The sequence below is a fragment of the Salvelinus namaycush genome, chromosome 15 (genome assembly GCF_016432855.1).
Source record: "Salvelinus namaycush isolate Seneca chromosome 15, SaNama_1.0, whole genome shotgun sequence".
Lineage (NCBI taxonomy): Eukaryota > Metazoa > Chordata > Actinopteri > Salmoniformes > Salmonidae > Salvelinus > Salvelinus namaycush.
Window position 1 is genome coordinate 11,498,898 of NC_052321.1, and position 16,546 is coordinate 11,515,443.

Here is a 16,546-nt window from a genome sequence, read left to right on the forward strand (position 1 = left end):
GCTCATGGATGCAGGGTGGAGACAGTTAGTGTCAGACAGAGAAAAGAGATAGAAAGCGAGAGAAAGAGAGAAAAAGAGAGAGGGAGACGGTGCCCAGGTCTGGCCAGTCTCACTCAGTCTAGTGTAGTGAGAGTTTGAGTGTGTGTGTGTGGTTTAGTAAGAGGTTGAGTGTGTGTGTGTGTGTGTGTGTGTGTGTGTGTGTGTGTGTGTGTGTGTGTGTGTGTGTGTGTGTGTGTGTGTGTGTGTGTGTGTGTGTGTGTGTGTGTGTGTGTGTTGATGGAGACAGCAGCTCTACACCCTGTCATTTACTCTAACTGAGACCTGAGGCATTCTACAGGTGTTCATTATGGAGCTCTGTATTAACCCAACCACAGTGTGGTGAGTTCTGCAGCCTGGACACTAAGACCCCTGTGCCATGTCTGAATAATGTGGCTAAAACGACACCAAACCTCAAAGCCATGGTCTAACTACCATTTGGTGTGTGTGTGTGCGTGTGTGTATGCGCGTTTGTGTGTGTGTGTGTATGCGTGTCTGTTTACCACGTCATCCAGGTTGACATTGGCTCCCCTCCTGAGGAGCTCCTGGACCATCTCTAGGCTGCCCTGCTCTGATGCCACCATCAGGGGAGTCTGACCATTCTGAGGAGACATATATATATATGAGAGAGAGAGAGAGAGAGAGAGAGAGAGAGAGAGAGAGAGAGAGAGAGAGAGAGAGAGAGAGAGAGAGAGAGAGAGAGAGAAGAGAGAGATAGAGAAGAGAGAGGAGAGGAGAGGAGAGAGATAGAGAAGAGAGAGGAGAGAAGAGAGAGAGAGGAGAGCGAGAGAGAAGAGGAGAGAGAGAGAGAGAAGAGAGAGGAGAGAAGAGAGCGAGAGGAGAGATAGAGAAGAGAGGGAGAAGAGAGAGGAGAGAAGAGAGAGAAGAGAGAGATAGACAAGAGAGAGGAGAGAAGAGAGAGATAGAGAAGAGAGAGGAGAGAACAGAGAGAGAGGAGAGAGATAGAGAAGAGAGAGAGAGAGAGAAAAGAGCGAGAGGAGAGAGAGATAGAGAAGAGAGAGAGAGAGACAAACAGTTATCAATCACACCAAAGTAGCCTAACAACTAAGCCCAGATTTCATTGGAGCATCACTTTAATATGATGATATAATTAAGCAATAAGGCCCGACGAGGTGTGGTATATGGCCAATATACCACGGCTAAGGGCTGTTCTTATGCACAACCCAACGCGGAGTGGCTGTATATTGGCCATATACCACAAACCCCGGGGTACCTTATTGCTATTATAAACTGGTTAGCAATGTGATTAGAGCAGTAAAAATAAATGTTTTTTCATACCCGTGGTATACGGCTGTCAGCCAAACAGCATTCAGGGCTGGAACCACACAGTTTATAATGTGGTATGAAAGATTCAAAAATGGGTTTACACAGAATACTAATGGCTGTTTTAGTTGCTTATTCACCTGGTAAAGAGTTAAATATGTGGAGGTTGGATTATTTGGTAGATTTAAGCTGCGATCACACAGGCAGCCCAATTCTAATATTTTTTCCACTAATCACATTGACTAATCACATCAGATCTTCTCACATCAATTCATTTTTCAGAAAAGAATATCAGAATTGGGCTGCCTGTCTAAAAAACAATCAGCATACAGGATTTAAAATACCTGTTTTAAAATCTTAAATAAAATGTGTTCCCAACAACGGAGGGGTATCCTACGAAGCAAGCTAGATCTACTCACGGTTTTCTAAAGCTAACCAGCTTCAGTTAGCTTCACATTCCATCTCAGGCTTCATCCGTACTACAATGGCGGATATTGCTCTAGCATGCTTGTAACTGCGTGTGCATGTCACATATGGCTAGTGGCTGAACTCTTCATTGAGACAATGTTAAAGGGGAAGTTCACCCATTTTTACATATGGCCTTATTTTCATTCTTTCTGTGCTAGTAGTTGATCCCCGAAACAGTTTTTTTTAAATATTTTGTTTCATTTCAGAAAAAAAAAAATCTCACATTTTGCTGAGTCATCGCTTACCATTGACTACAATGCATTATATAAATGTGTCTAAAGCATGTTATGAAACACTCCAAACCAACTCCTATTACATCACAATCTCACTCTGGATAATATCTCTGCACTAAATGTTGTTGTTTTTCCCCACTGTGCCATAAATCCATGTTTGAATGATGCTGTTTACAATAACAAGAAAAAAGACGCAGACATGGATTTATGGGACAGTGGGGAAAAAAATCTAAATTAAGTAGAGACATTATCCAGAATGAGATTGTGATGTAATATGAGGTGGTTTGGAGCGTTTTATTAAGATGCTTAGAAACATTTTCATAATTCATTGTCGTCAACGGCTCAAAAATATTTAAAAAACAGTTTGGGTGATCAACTACAAGCACAGAAAGAATGAGAATAAGGCCACATGTAAAAATGGGTGAACTTCCCCTGTAATGTATACTTAGCAGTGCCTTCCACTCACCTCGCTCCTGCTGTCCACCTCCTTGAACTTGTCCAGGTGGGCTTTGATGGCCGGCACGTTGTCCTCCTCCACGTAGCTGAACAGGCTCTGGATGGCCAGAGAGGTGCTGGTGTCCATGGCTACGCCTCACCGCCACGACTGAGACACACAAAGAGAGAGGTTATTATGACACATAAGCCTGGCTGGAACAGTAGCTGGCTGGACATATTTGAAGCTCATGTTCATAAGAACATCATATGAATATGTATATGTATGAACTTTCCAATTTGTAAGTCGCTCTGGATAAGAGCGTCTGCTAAATGACTTAAATGTAAATGTAAATAACAAAACAGATTCATAAGCCAGAGGGTAGTGCGTATGGTCCAGTACATCACTGGGTCCAAGCTTCCTGCCATCCAGGACCTCTATACCAGACGGTGTCAGAGGAAGGCCCTAAAAATTGTCAAAGACTCCAGCCACCCTAGTCATAGACTGTTCTCTCTGCTACCGCACGGCTTGCGGTACCGGAGCGCCAAGTCAACGTCCAAAAGGCTTCGTAACAGCTTCTACCCCCAAGCCATAAGAATCCTGAACAGCTAATCAAGGGCTACCCAGACCCCTCTTTTACGCTGCTGCTACTCTCTGTTTATAATCTATGACTAGTCACTTTAACTCTACCTACATGTACATATTACTTCAATTACCTCGACTAACCGGTGCCCCCGCACATTGACTCTGTACCGTTACCCCCTGTATATAGCCTCGCTTGTTATTTTACTGCTGCTGTTTAATTATTTGTTACTTTCATTTTCAATGTTTTACTTATCTATTTTTTTTTACTTAACACTTATTTTTTTTATTTACTTCTTAAGGCATTGTTGGTTAAGGGCTTGTAAGTAAGCATTTCACTGTAAGGTCTACCTACACCTGTTGTATTCGGCGCATGTGACAAATAACATTTGATTGTTGATCGCTTCTCACGTCATTTCCGGTCACAACTTGCAGACTAGTTTACGTGCTGTACGCTGTGCGTTTTGTTGCCAACCTTACTTTGCTACCTGACGGTTTTTACTTTTAATTACCGTTTATATTTTTAGTTTTTCCCCTCGCTCAACTTTTTCACTCCGGACACTTTATCTGGACGTGGTTCGTCAGGACCTCCACCAGCCGAAGCTAAGTAGTAACATTAACATGATGACTTCTAATTGCAGTCGCTGTACTCATAATATACAGGAGAACGATCGCCTTACGGCGAGGATAGCTGTGCTGCAAGCCCAGCTTCAGACACAATCTTTAGGCAAGGATAATTTCAGTGTAGAAAAGGATGAAACAGCGTCTGTGCCACCAGTAAGTACAGATAGTAGTATAAATGCTCTGATCTTATCTACGAACATAGACAGGGCTCTACCTCCCCTAGCTCCACAATGAAATAGGGTGCAGGCCAGGAAGCAGGCTGTTAGCCAGCCTGCCAGCTTAGTGGAGTCTGCCACTAGCACAGTCAGTGTAGTCAGCTCAGCTATCACCATTGAGACTGTGTCTGTGCCTCGACCTAGGTTGGGCAAAACTAAACATGGTGGTGTTCGCCTTGCTAATCTCACTGAAATAAAGACCTCCTCCATTCCTGAAATTATTGAAAGTAATTGTGATAAGACACATCTCAAAATAGGGCTACTTAATGTTAGATCCCTCACTTCCAAGGCAGTTATAGTGAATGAACTAATCACTGATCATAATCTTGATGTGGCCTGACTGAAACATGGCTTAAGCCTGATGGATTTACTGCGTTAAATGAGGCCTCACCTCCTGGTTACACTAGTGACCATATCCCCAGCGCATCCCGCAAAGGCGGAGGTGTTGCTAACATTTATGATAGCAAATTTCAATTTACCAAAAAATAACTATGTTTCGTCTTTTGAGCTTCTAGTCATAATCTATGCAGCCTACTCACTTTTTAGAGCTACTGTTTACAGGCCTCCTGGGCCATATACAGCGTTCCTCACTGAGTTCCCTGAATTTCTATCGGACCTTGTAGTCATGGCAGATAATATTCTAATTTTTGGTGACTTTAATATTCACATGGAAAAGTCCACAGACCCACTCCAAAAGGCTTTCGGAGCCATCATCAACTCAGTGAGTTTTGTCCAACATGTCTTCGGACCTACTCACTGCCACAGTCATACTCTGGACCTAGTTTTGTCCCGTGGAATAAATGTTGTGGATCTTAATGTTTTTCCTCAAAATCCTGGACTATCGGACCATCATGTTATTACGTTTGCATTCGCAACAAATAATCTGCTCAGACCCCAACCAAGGATCATCAAAAGTCATGCTATAAATTCTCAGACAACCCAAAGATACCTTGATGCCCTTCCAGACTCCCTCTGCCTACCCAAGGACATCAGAGGACAAAAATCAGTTAACCACCTAACTGAGGAACTCAATTTAACCTTGCACAATACCCTAGATGCAGTCGCACCACTAAAAACAAAAAACATTTGTCATAAGAAACTAGCTCCCTGGTATACAGAAAATACCCGAGCTCTGAAGCAAGCTTCCAGAAAATTGGAATGGAAATGGCGCCACACCAAACTGGAAGTCTTCTGACTTGCTTGGAAAGACAGTACCGTGCAGTATCGAAGAGCCCTCACTGCTGCTCGATCATCCTATTTTTCAAACTTAATTGAGGAAAATACCTAGGATCAAGGGAGACACTCAAGTGTTTTAGTACTATATCTCTTGACACAATGATGAAAATAATCATGGCTTCAAGCTGCATACTGGACCCTATTCCACCTAAACTACTGAAAGAGCTGCTTCCTGTGCTTGGCCCTCCTATGTTGAACATAATAAACGTCTCTCTATCCACCGGATGTGTACCAAACTCACTAAAAGTGGCAGTAATAAAGCCTCTCTTGAAAAAGCCAAACCTTGACCAAGAAAATATTAAAAACTATCGGTTGATATCGAATCTCCCATTCCTTTAAAAAAAAAATGAGAAAGCTGTTGCGCAGCAACTCACTGCCTTGCTGAAGACAAACAATGTATACGAAACGCTTCAGTCTGGTTTTAGACCCCATCATAGCACTGAGACTGCACCTGTGAAGGTGGTAAATTACCTTTTAATGGCGTCAGACCGAGGCTCTGCATCTGTCCTCGTGCTCCTAGACCTTAGTGCTGCTTTTGATACCATCGATCACCACATTCTTTTGGAGAGATTGGAAACCCAAATTGGTCTACACGGACAAGTTCTGGCCTGGTTTAGATCTTATCTGTCGGAAAGATATCAGTTTGTCTCTGTGGATGGTTTGTCCTCTGACAAATCAACTGTAAATGTTGGTGTTCCTCAAGGTTCCGTTTTAGGACCACTATTGTTTTCAGTATATATTTTACCTCTTGGTGATGTCATTCGGAAACATAATGTTAACTTTCACTGCTATGCGGATGACACACAGCTGTACATTTCGATGAAACATGGTGAAGCCCCAAAATTACCCTCCCTGGAAGCCTGTGTTTCAGACATAAGAAAGTGGATGGCTGCAAATCTTCTACTTTTAAACTCGGACAAAACAGAGATGCTTGTTCTAGGTCCCAAGAAACGAAGAGATCTTCTGTTGAATCTGACAATTAATCTTGATGGTTGTACAGTCGTCTCAACTAAAACTGTGAAGGACCTCGGCGTTACTCTGGACCCTGATCTCTCTTTTGACGAACATATCAAGACTGTTTCAAGGACAGCTTTTTCCATCTACGTAACATTGCAAAAATCAGAAACTTTCTGTCCAAAAATTATGCAGAAAAATTAATCCATGCTTTTGTCACTTCTAGGTTAGACTACTGCAATGCTCTACTTTCTGGCTACCCGGATAAAGCACTAAATAAACTTCAGTTAGTGCTAAACACGGCTGCTAGAATCTTGACTAGAACCAAAAAATTTGATCAAATTACTCCAGTGCTAGCCTCTCTGCACTGGCTTCCTGTTAAGGCAAGGGCTGATTTCAAGGTTTTACTGCTAACCTACAATGCATTACATGGGCTTGCTCCTACCTATCTTTCCGATTTGGTCCTGCCGTACATACCTACACGTACGCTATGGTCACAAGAAGCAGGCCTCCTAACTGTCCCTAGAATTTCAAAGCAAACAGCTGGAGGCAGGGCTTTCTCCTATAGAGCTCAATTTTTATGGAATGGTCTGCCTACCCATGTGAGAGACGCAGACTCGGTCTCAACATTTAAGTCTTTATTAAAGACTCATCTCTTCAGTAGGTCCTATGATTGAGTGTAGTCTGGCCCAGGGGTGTGAAGGTGAATGGAAAGGCACTGGAGCAACGAACCGCCCTTGCTGTCTCTGCCTGGCCGGTTCCCCTCTCTCCACTGGGATTCTCTGCCTCTAACCCTATTACAGGGGCTGAGTCACTGGCTTACTGGTGCTCTTCCATGCCGTCCCTAGGAGGGGTGCGTCACTTGAGTGGGTTGAGTCACTGACGCGATCGTCCTGTCTGGGTTGGCGTCCCCCCTCGGGTTGTGCCGTGGCGGAGATCTTTGTCGGCTATACTCGGCCTCGTCTCAGGATGAGTTGGTGGTTGAAGATATCCCTCTAGTGGTGTGGGGGTTGTGCTTTGGCAAAGTGGGTGGGGTTATATCCTGCCTGTTTGGCCCTGTCCAGGGGTATTGTCGAATGTGTCCACAATGTCTCCCGACCCCTCCTGTCTCAGCCTCCAGTATTTATGCTGCAGTAGTTTGTGTCAGGGGGCTAGGGTCAGTCTGTTATATCTGGAGTATTTCTCCTGTCTTATCCGTTGTCCTGTGTGAATTTAACTATGCTCTCTCTAATTCTCTCTCTCTCAGAGGACCTGAGCCCTAGGACCATGCCTCAGGACTACCTGGCCTGATGACTCCTTGCTGTCCCCAGTCCACTTGGCTGTGCTGCTGCTCCAGTTTCAACTGTTCTGCCTGCGGCTATGGAACCCTGACCTGTTCACCGGACCTGCTACCTGTCCCAGACCTGCTGTTTTCAACTCTCTAGAGACAGCAGGAGCGGTAGAGATACTCTCAATGATCGGCTATGAAAAGCCAACTGACAACAGCTGACCTGTTGCACCCTCGACAACCACTGTGATTATTATTATTTGACCCTGCTGGTCATCTATGAACATTTGAACATCTTGGCCATGTTTACATTTTTACATTTTTAGTCATTTAGCAGACGCTCTTATCCAGAGCGACTTACAGTAGAGTGCATACATTTTATTACATTTTTTTTACATACTGAGACAAGGATATCCCTACCGGCCAAACCCTCCCTAACCCGGACGACGCTATGCCAATTGTGCGTCGCCCCACGGACCTCCCGGTTGCGGCCGGCTGCGACAGAGCCTGGGCGCGAACCCAGCCCAGCCTGGGCGCGAACCCAAAGACTCTGGTGACGCAGCTAGCACTGCGATGCAGTGCCCTAGACCACTGCGCCACCCGGGAGACACCCATGTTCTAACACCCATGTTCTGTTATAATCTCCACCCGGCACAGCCAGAAGAGGACTATCCACCCCTCACAGCCTGGTTCCTCTCTAGGTTTCTTCCTAGGTTTTGGCCTTTCTAGGGAGTTTTTTTCTAGCCACCGTGCTTCTACACCTGCATTGCTTGCTGTTTGGGGTTTTAGGCTGGGTTTCTGTGCAGCACTTTGAAATATCAGCTGATGTAAGAAGGGCTATAAAAATACATTTGATTTGATTTAGGTTTTAAAGCACATTCATACATGAGTCAACAATGGCAAATTGATGTTTTGGTTAAATGTCAGTCAATATGCTTATGAATGTGTTATGGCTTGTACATACATAGGCTCTAAGCCAAGCAATGAAAAAAAGGGGATGTCTGTTGTCCACTCGCTGTTTTCGGTTTTAAAGGATGGTATTTCTTTGAGTTTTGAGCTCAGAAATGTTATCAGTTGAAACAAAGATCTCACTTGGTGGCAGCAAACAGTGAGAAGTGCAGACTTTCACTTGCATTTCACACTGACCTAATAAGGAAGGCAAAGTACATGAGACTGGGCAGCAGCTCATTATAACAGCAGGCTATGGAGGACATGAGACTGGGCGGCAACTCATAACAGCAGGCTATGGAGGACATGAGACTAGGCCGCAATTCATTATAACAGTAGGTTATGGAGGACATGAGACTAGGCAGCAACTCATTATAACAGCAGGCTATCGAGGACATGAGACTGGGCAGCAACTCATTATAACAGTAGGTTATGGAGGACATGAGACTAGGCAGGAGCTCATTATAACAGTAGGCTATGGAGGACATGAGACTAGGCAGGAGCTCATTATAACAGTAGGTTATGGAGGACATGAGACTGGGCAGCAACTCATTATAACAGCAGGCTATGGAGGACATGAGACTAGGCAGCAACTCATTATAACAGTAGGTTATGGAGGACATGAGACTAGGCAACAACTCATTATAACAGTAGGTTATGGAGGACATGAGACTAGGCAACAACTCATTATAACAGTAGGCTATGGAGGACATGAGACTGGGCAGCAACTCATTATAACAGTAGGTTATGGAGGACATGAGACTGGGAAGCAACTCATTATAACAGCAGGCTATGGAGGACATGAGACTGGGCAGCAACTCATTATAACAGTAGGTTATGCCCCATCCTTGACCTGAACCAAAAACGTTGAACCCATTCATGCTTTTGACAATCTGAACTAATGAGGAATTAGGCCGACAGTAAGTTTTCCAGACCTAACGGAGGAACAACGAGAGCTAGACAGTCACCAAGGCTGGGTTCGTCTATAAGACAAAAAATACAGCCCAATACAATACTGAGATAAGCTTAATTGTTGAAGGCAAAGAATAGGCCTGAAGCCTGTTAAAAGAAAGATTAGTTAGCTACTTAATTGGCAGTCATGGACCTACTAGCCTATACAGTGCTCCAATGTCTGCTGCTTAGGCTAGGCTATGTCAAAATGTGCTGTCCGTTCTTAACTTTGAATTGTAGGTCTACTTTTCGATTCACTCGTAACCTATATGTATTAGTCTATTACACAAGGGCAAGGTCTAGGCCTAATATGCCTATTTCCTTTCACTTTCAGCAATTCTTATGGTCTAATGCTTAAGTCCGAGGCAATGGGACGGTAGGCGGTCATTAGGCCTTAGCCTACATAGCATGATTGAGTTGAAATAATACTCCAACAAATGAGATAGGGAAAACTTTAAAGGATTGGCTTGGCTAAGTGGAGACTGAGTGTTGCCACGACTTGCAGAACTATGCGGTACATGCTTAGAAAAAAAGGTGCTATGTAGAACCTAAAAGGATTATTTGGCTGTCCCCATAAGAGAACCCTTTGAAGAACCCTTTTTGGTTCTAGGTAAAACCCTTTTTAGTTCCAGGTAGAACTCTTTTGAGTTCCATGTAAAGCCCTCTGGAAAGAATTCTACATGGAACCCAAAAGGGTTCTACCTAGAACCAAAAAGGGTTATCCTATGGGGACAGCCAAAGAACCCTTTTGGAACCTTTTTTCTAAGAGTGTATGCTCAATTAAATAAATTCCCAAATTAGCATAATTTTAAGCAAAATTATGAATTTCAACCCAAGACAAAAATGCGACGAAAAGGTCTTCATTTGGCAATGCAGCCTGACAATCTATGCCTAAACAAAAAATATTAAATTTAAGACTTATATAATTAATTAGGACTATTTAGCCTACCTACTCTCAATATGAATGTCCGTAATAAGCTATTTGATCCTCGGATAGACCTCATTTGTTTTTCAATATCATAAAACATTTGTTTTTTAAATGTACAGCAAAAATGTAAATACTGGTTGTAATAGGATTGTAGAAAAGAAGCATGTTTTGAGAACCAGTGACTGGCTATGTTGGTCTGCCACGAAAGAGCAGATGAAGAAATTGAATCAGTCAACACGTCTCTATTCAACCTCAATTATCTGCCCATACATAACTCTAAATAAAGTATGGCTAGGTTAACAGGCTTTGTTTAAAAAAAAAAGTCTATAATACATTTTCTCTCCGATCAGATCATTCTGTCATACACACAACTGAGTAGAGCCTTTGTTTACAGTTCAGTTGTTGAGGCAACAGGAACCTGCTGAGCTGACACACCCTCATGTGTCTCAGAGGCAGCACAGCTGCTATAAGCAGCGCCAAAGATTAGACAGAGTAACACCAGGCAACAATCAATGAACCTCAAGGATTCTCTGCACGTAGTATTGAGTGAGGAGGCTCACCACTTCACCTCATCCACTACCATTGCAAAACAGAAACCAACAAAAGACCAACAAAGAAACACCAAGAGGTAGCCTAAGACAAGTATACTAATAATCGTAGTAGTACACAGGCCTCAAACATAGCAATGAGCAAAGTCCAATAATTAACAAATAACTAAGTGGCTTACCTTTATGGAAAATGTCAGTTTGACTGCACTGAATGACAATGGTTGTTCTTCAATTACTGTCCCTCAGCCAAACTGACTGAGTATCAACAAGCGTTGCCTAGGCTCCACATCCCTCCCTGTCCCTGACTACCATGAATAATTGATGAGCAGGCAGAGCAACGCCCCAACCCCTCTCCAACACAATAGACACACGCCACCATTACCATACGTGACATGCTCTACTGTTCCAACAATAGAGTTGTATGGGTACAGGCTTTAGATGTGAATGTAGGTATATTTAACTGTTTAGGCTATGCATTCATGTAAAAAAAACTAAACAAATTAACGTAGGAATCAACAAGTATAATGAGCATTCATTGTCACTGAATGCATCTTTTCTCAGCTTAAAAAAAGTGATGTTTCAATAATGCAATGATCAAATACTAATTCATCAATACATATTACTTTCTCATGCACATTTACAACCAAAAAAGTAAGTAAAAAAGTGGTAAAAATATATTTTCAGTTGTTTAACACTTTTTTGGTTACTACATGATTCCATGTGTGTTATTTCATTGTTTTGATGTTTTCACTTTTATTCTACAATGTATAAAATAGTAAAAAGAAAAGAAAAACCCTGGAATGAGTAGGTGTGTCTAAACTTTTGACTGGTACTGTAGGTCTAGGTCAAAATGCCACAAGAAGGACAAGGTTAAAGGGATACTTTTGGATTTCTGTCAGACAAACTTGTGGATACCATTTTTATGTCTCTGTGTCCAGTATGAAGGAAGTTTGAAGTATACTAAACAAAAATAAACGCAACATGCAACAATTTCAAAGATTTTACTGAGTTACAGTTCATATAAGGAAATCAGTCAATTGAAATAAATAAATTAGGCCCTAATCTATGGATTTCACATGACTGGGAATAGAGATATCTGTTGATCACAGATACCTTATAAGAAAGATAGGGGTGTGGATCCGAAAACCACCACCATTTGACTCATGCAGCGCGACACATCAGCAGTTTTGCTTTGTAGAGGGACTATTGGTAAAGAAAGGCTGGTAGCCGATAGACTACAAAAAGCCAATATCAACCCGATATATCGGCTCGGCCGATTATCCATCGTTCTCTACTAGCAATTTCCTTCAAACTGCACACAGAGACCTAGAAATGGTATCCACAAGTTCATCTGACTCTGGGGAAGTAGATAAAAGGCCTCATTGCCAAAATCCTTTAGTATCCCTTTAGGACTATCTCCCGATATCAACCTCATACCTCTGTTATGTGTGCACTGCTCGCGGGAGAGATTAAGTTCCAAGATCTCTAAATGTAACCAGTAAGCTCGTTATAGCCTGTCTGTGGAGGGGAAACTGCTGAGGATACGTTTCCATGGGATGTGTTGCTCACAACAAGGTCTTATTTTTGGAACAGCAGAGGGACAAGGGTCAAACAGCTTAGAATAAAATGTATCTGAATACAGCCTGTGTACAGAGAAATATAGCCTGAATACATCCTTTGTACAGAGAAATATTTCTTCATTGGGTCAAGGCGTAACATATAAATTAAGAATCATAGTAGACTAGGCTATATAATGGCAGGGCTCTACACTGAAATGTTTTACAAGGAGTACACGTGCTCCTAAGCTGAAAAATGTAGGAGCTAGAGGTCGACCGATTAACTAGGGACGATTTCAAGTTTTCATAACAATCGGTAATATGCATTTTTGGATGCCGATTATGGCCGATTATATTGCAATCCACGAGGAGACTGCGTGGCAGGCTGACCACCTGTTACGCGAGTGCAGCAAGGAGCCATGGTAAGTTGCTAGCTAGCATTTAACTTATCGTATAAAAAACAATCAATCTTAACATAATCACTAGTTAACTACACATGGTTGATGATATTACTAGTTTAACTAGCATGTCCTGCGTTGCATATAATCAATGCGGTGTCTGAAATTGTGTTACTTCTCTTGCGTTCAGTGTAAGCAGAGTCAGGAAATATGCAGCAGTTTGGGTCGCCTGGCTCGTTGCGAACTGTGTGAAGACCATTTCTTCCTAACAAAGACCGTAATTAATTTTCAAGAATTATGACATAACATTGAAGGTTGTGCAATGTAACAGGAATATTTAGACTTAGGGTTGCCACCCGTCCTAATGGTTCCCTATTTCACTGAAAGAATAAACGTTTTGTTTTCGAAATCATAGTTTCCAAATTTGACCCTATTAATGACCTAAGGCTCATATTTCTGTGTGTTTATTATATTATATTTAAGTCTATGATTTGATATTTGATAGAGCAGTCTGACTGAGCGGTGGTAGGCAGCAGCAGGCTCGTAAGCATTCATTCCAACTGCACTTTCCTCCGTTTGCCAGCAGCTTTTCGCAATGCTTGAAGCACAGCACTGTTTATGACTTCAAGCCTATCAATTCCCGAGATTAGGCTGGCAATACTATAGTGCCTATAAGAACATCCAATAGTCAAAGGTATATGAAATACAAATGGTATAGAGAGAAATAGTCCTATAATAACTACAACCTAAAACTTCCTAACTGGGAATATTGAAGACTCACGTTAAAAGGAACCACCAGCTTTCATATGTTCTCAAGTTCTGAGCAAGGAACTTAAACATGAGCTTTTTGACATGGCACATATTGCACTTTTACTTTCTTCTCCAACACTGTGTTTTTGCATTATCTAATTTTTGGATTGTTTCATTATTTATTTGAAACTAAATTGATTTCATTCATGTATTATATTAAGTTAAAATAAAAGTGTTTATTGTTCATTCAATATTGTTGTAATTGTCATTATTACAAATATATATAAAAACCGTCCAATTAATCGGTATCGGCTTGTTTTTGGTCCTCCAATAATCGGTATCGGTGTTGAAAAATCATAATCCGTCACCCTCTAGTAGGAGCACATAAAGACATTTAAGAGCACAATGAAAAATATTTGAGGTATTAATGATGAGCATTGCCAGCAATGACAAAATACAGTTTTTTCCCCCTAGGGGCACTGGTGCACCCAAGTAAAAATTCCTGGTAGCACAGTAAAATATTTAGAAGCATATGCGGCCAAAATGGTAGCCCTGTATAGCTGTTTTAATATGCCAATATATAGTAGCTCCTAGCTAGCAGATTGTAACAGGCTAATATAATGCTCCATTAGCCATTAGGGGAAAGTGGGGTAAGTTGAGCAATTTTTTACATTCAGCATCACTCAGTCAGGGGAAATATAGCATTCTTTCTAACGAAGATATCCACATATATTTCAGGATGTTATGTTTCCCTGGAAATAAATTTGTAAAAATTAAAGTTTTGAAAACATAGCTTGTTTTGGCACAATTTACCACGGGTATAAGGTAATTTCAGCTGCTGGACAGGGTAAATTATGCCGTCTACACATTTCTGTACTGAATTAAATATTACCACAACCTTTTTAAAACCATAGCTCGGTTTCCATCCCAATTGGCAACAGATTTTCATGCAAATATTCTTACATCTGCATCAAAACAATATGCACATTTTCCCACCAGAGATGTGTCCATCAAATTGACTTTTTGCGGATAAAAAGCAGTGCGTGATTAAGTAGTGCACATAAAAATAACTTTTGCGGTTAAATTCCCATGTACCAAATAAAATATACTATTTAAAATGGGTTTCCATCGCATTTTCAACTCTACTGATGGTTTTGTCCCCCACAAAAATTGCACTTTCACCACCCTGTGAAGTTCATCATTTATTTCATCTGTAGCCTAATAAATTGGATGGTTTCCCAAGTCGTAGTGGGAGAACCACAAAACAAGTCATCGCGTGACTCCAAGTTTACTTCGATATGATGGTTATTATATCTATATTTGCGCATAATGGCATTTCCACCGCCATTTCTAGCATAATTAATTATCAGACACAAAAACATGCCACCTTGTCTAGCGTATTTAGTTTTGTAGACATTTGGAAAGTTTACCGACAAATTTGCTGTTTCCATCTGGCCTGTCGAGACATTTTTTATCCAACGTGTACTGTTACTTTACCAGCATAAAACGGTTGAATGGAAACCCGGTTAACTCTTAAATGTAACTAAATATAATCTCAAATGTAATCCATGTAATCCCCAAAACCAATTAAGGTTATTTATCATGAGAGGGCCATAAACAACTAGTAGCCATAAACAACTGCTTACTCCAAGAAAGGTTAAAATCTCACCATTCTGGTAAAACTTGCTAATGTGTAGTCACTTTTGAAGACACAAGCTCAAGAACACAGTACAAATATGATAAAAAATATGAAAATATGTCTGAATTATATTAGATTACTGGCTATAAATCAATTTAGCCAGCAGCATACCACCCTGCAAAAAATGGCTTGCTTCTGGAGCTAAGCAGGGTTGGTTCTGGTCAGTTCCTGGATGGGAGACCAGATGCTGCTGGAAGTGGTGTTGGAGGGCCAGTAGGAGGCACTCTTTCCTCTGGTCTAAAAACAATAATATCCCAATGCCCCAGGGCAGTGATTGGGGACATTGCCCTGTGTAGGGTGCTGTCTTTCGGATGGGACGTTAAATGGGTGTCCTGACTCTCTGAGGTCATTAAAGATCCCATGGCACTTATTGTAAGAGTAGGGGTGTTAACCCTGGTGTCCTGGCTAAATTCCCAATCTGGCTCTCAAACCATCATGGTCACCTAATAATCCCCAGTTTACAATTGGCTCATTCATCCCCCTCCTCTCCCCTGTAACTATTCCCCAGGTCGTTGCTGCAAATGAGAATGTGTTCTCAGTCAACTTACCTGGTAAAATAATGGATTAAAAAAAATACAAAAATACAAAAAATCTCTAAACGTGCTACAGTGATGAAACCACTCTCTCCTTCTGCATTACAATGTTTTTTAAATTTACTTAACCTTTATTTAACTAGGCAAGTCAGTTAAGAACAAATTGTTATTTACCATGACGGCCTACCCAGGCAAAAGGCCTTCTGCGGGGACGGGGGCTGGGATAAAAAATTAATCAAATATAAATATAGGACAAAACTCAACACTACATAAAGAGAGGCCTAAGACAACAACACAGCATGGTAGCAACACAACATGACAACAACATGGTAGCAACACAACATCGTAGCAGCACAAAACATGTCACAAAGGCAGAAGGTAGAGACAACAATACATCACGCAAGCAGCCACAGCGGTCATTAAGAGTGTCCATGTCTTTGAATTCTTTGAATTAAGAGATTGAGATAAAACTGTCCAGTTTGAGTGTTTGTTGCAGCTCGTTCCAGTCACTAGCTGCAGCGAACAAAAAAGAGGAGCGACCCAGGGATGTGTGCGCTTTGGGGATCTTTAACAGAATGTGACTGGCAGAACAGGTGTTGTATGTGGAGGATGAGGGCTGCAGAAGATACAGTTAAAGTCGGAAATTTACATACACCTTAGCCAAATACACTTAAACTCAGTTTTTCACAATTCCTGACATTAAATCCAAGTAAAAATTCCTTATCTTACGTCAGTTAGGATCACCACTTTATTTTATGAATGGGAAATGTCAGAATAATAGTAGAGAGAATGATTTATTTCAGCTTTTATTTCTTTCATCACATTCCCAGTGGGCCAGAAGTTTACATACACTCAATTAGTATTTGGTATCATTGCCTTTAAATTGTTTAACTTGGGTCAAAT

At 41.5% G+C, this 16,546-nt stretch overlaps 1 protein-coding gene across 1 annotated transcript in view; it reads right to left on the bottom strand.

The window, feature by feature from the left end:
• Window positions 1-16,546, bottom strand: part of LOC120060185 (kinase D-interacting substrate of 220 kDa B-like) — a 104,379-nt gene that overhangs the window by 84,873 nt on the left and 2,960 nt on the right. The window contains exons 2-3 of the mRNA XM_039009321.1: window positions 2,488-2,625; window positions 540-638 (exon numbers count right to left, since the gene is read on the bottom strand). Coding sequence (XP_038865249.1) covers window positions 540-638; window positions 2,488-2,604 — 216 coding nt within the window. The 5' untranslated portion in view covers window positions 2,605-2,625. The remainder of the gene's footprint in view (window positions 1-539; window positions 639-2,487; window positions 2,626-16,546) is intronic.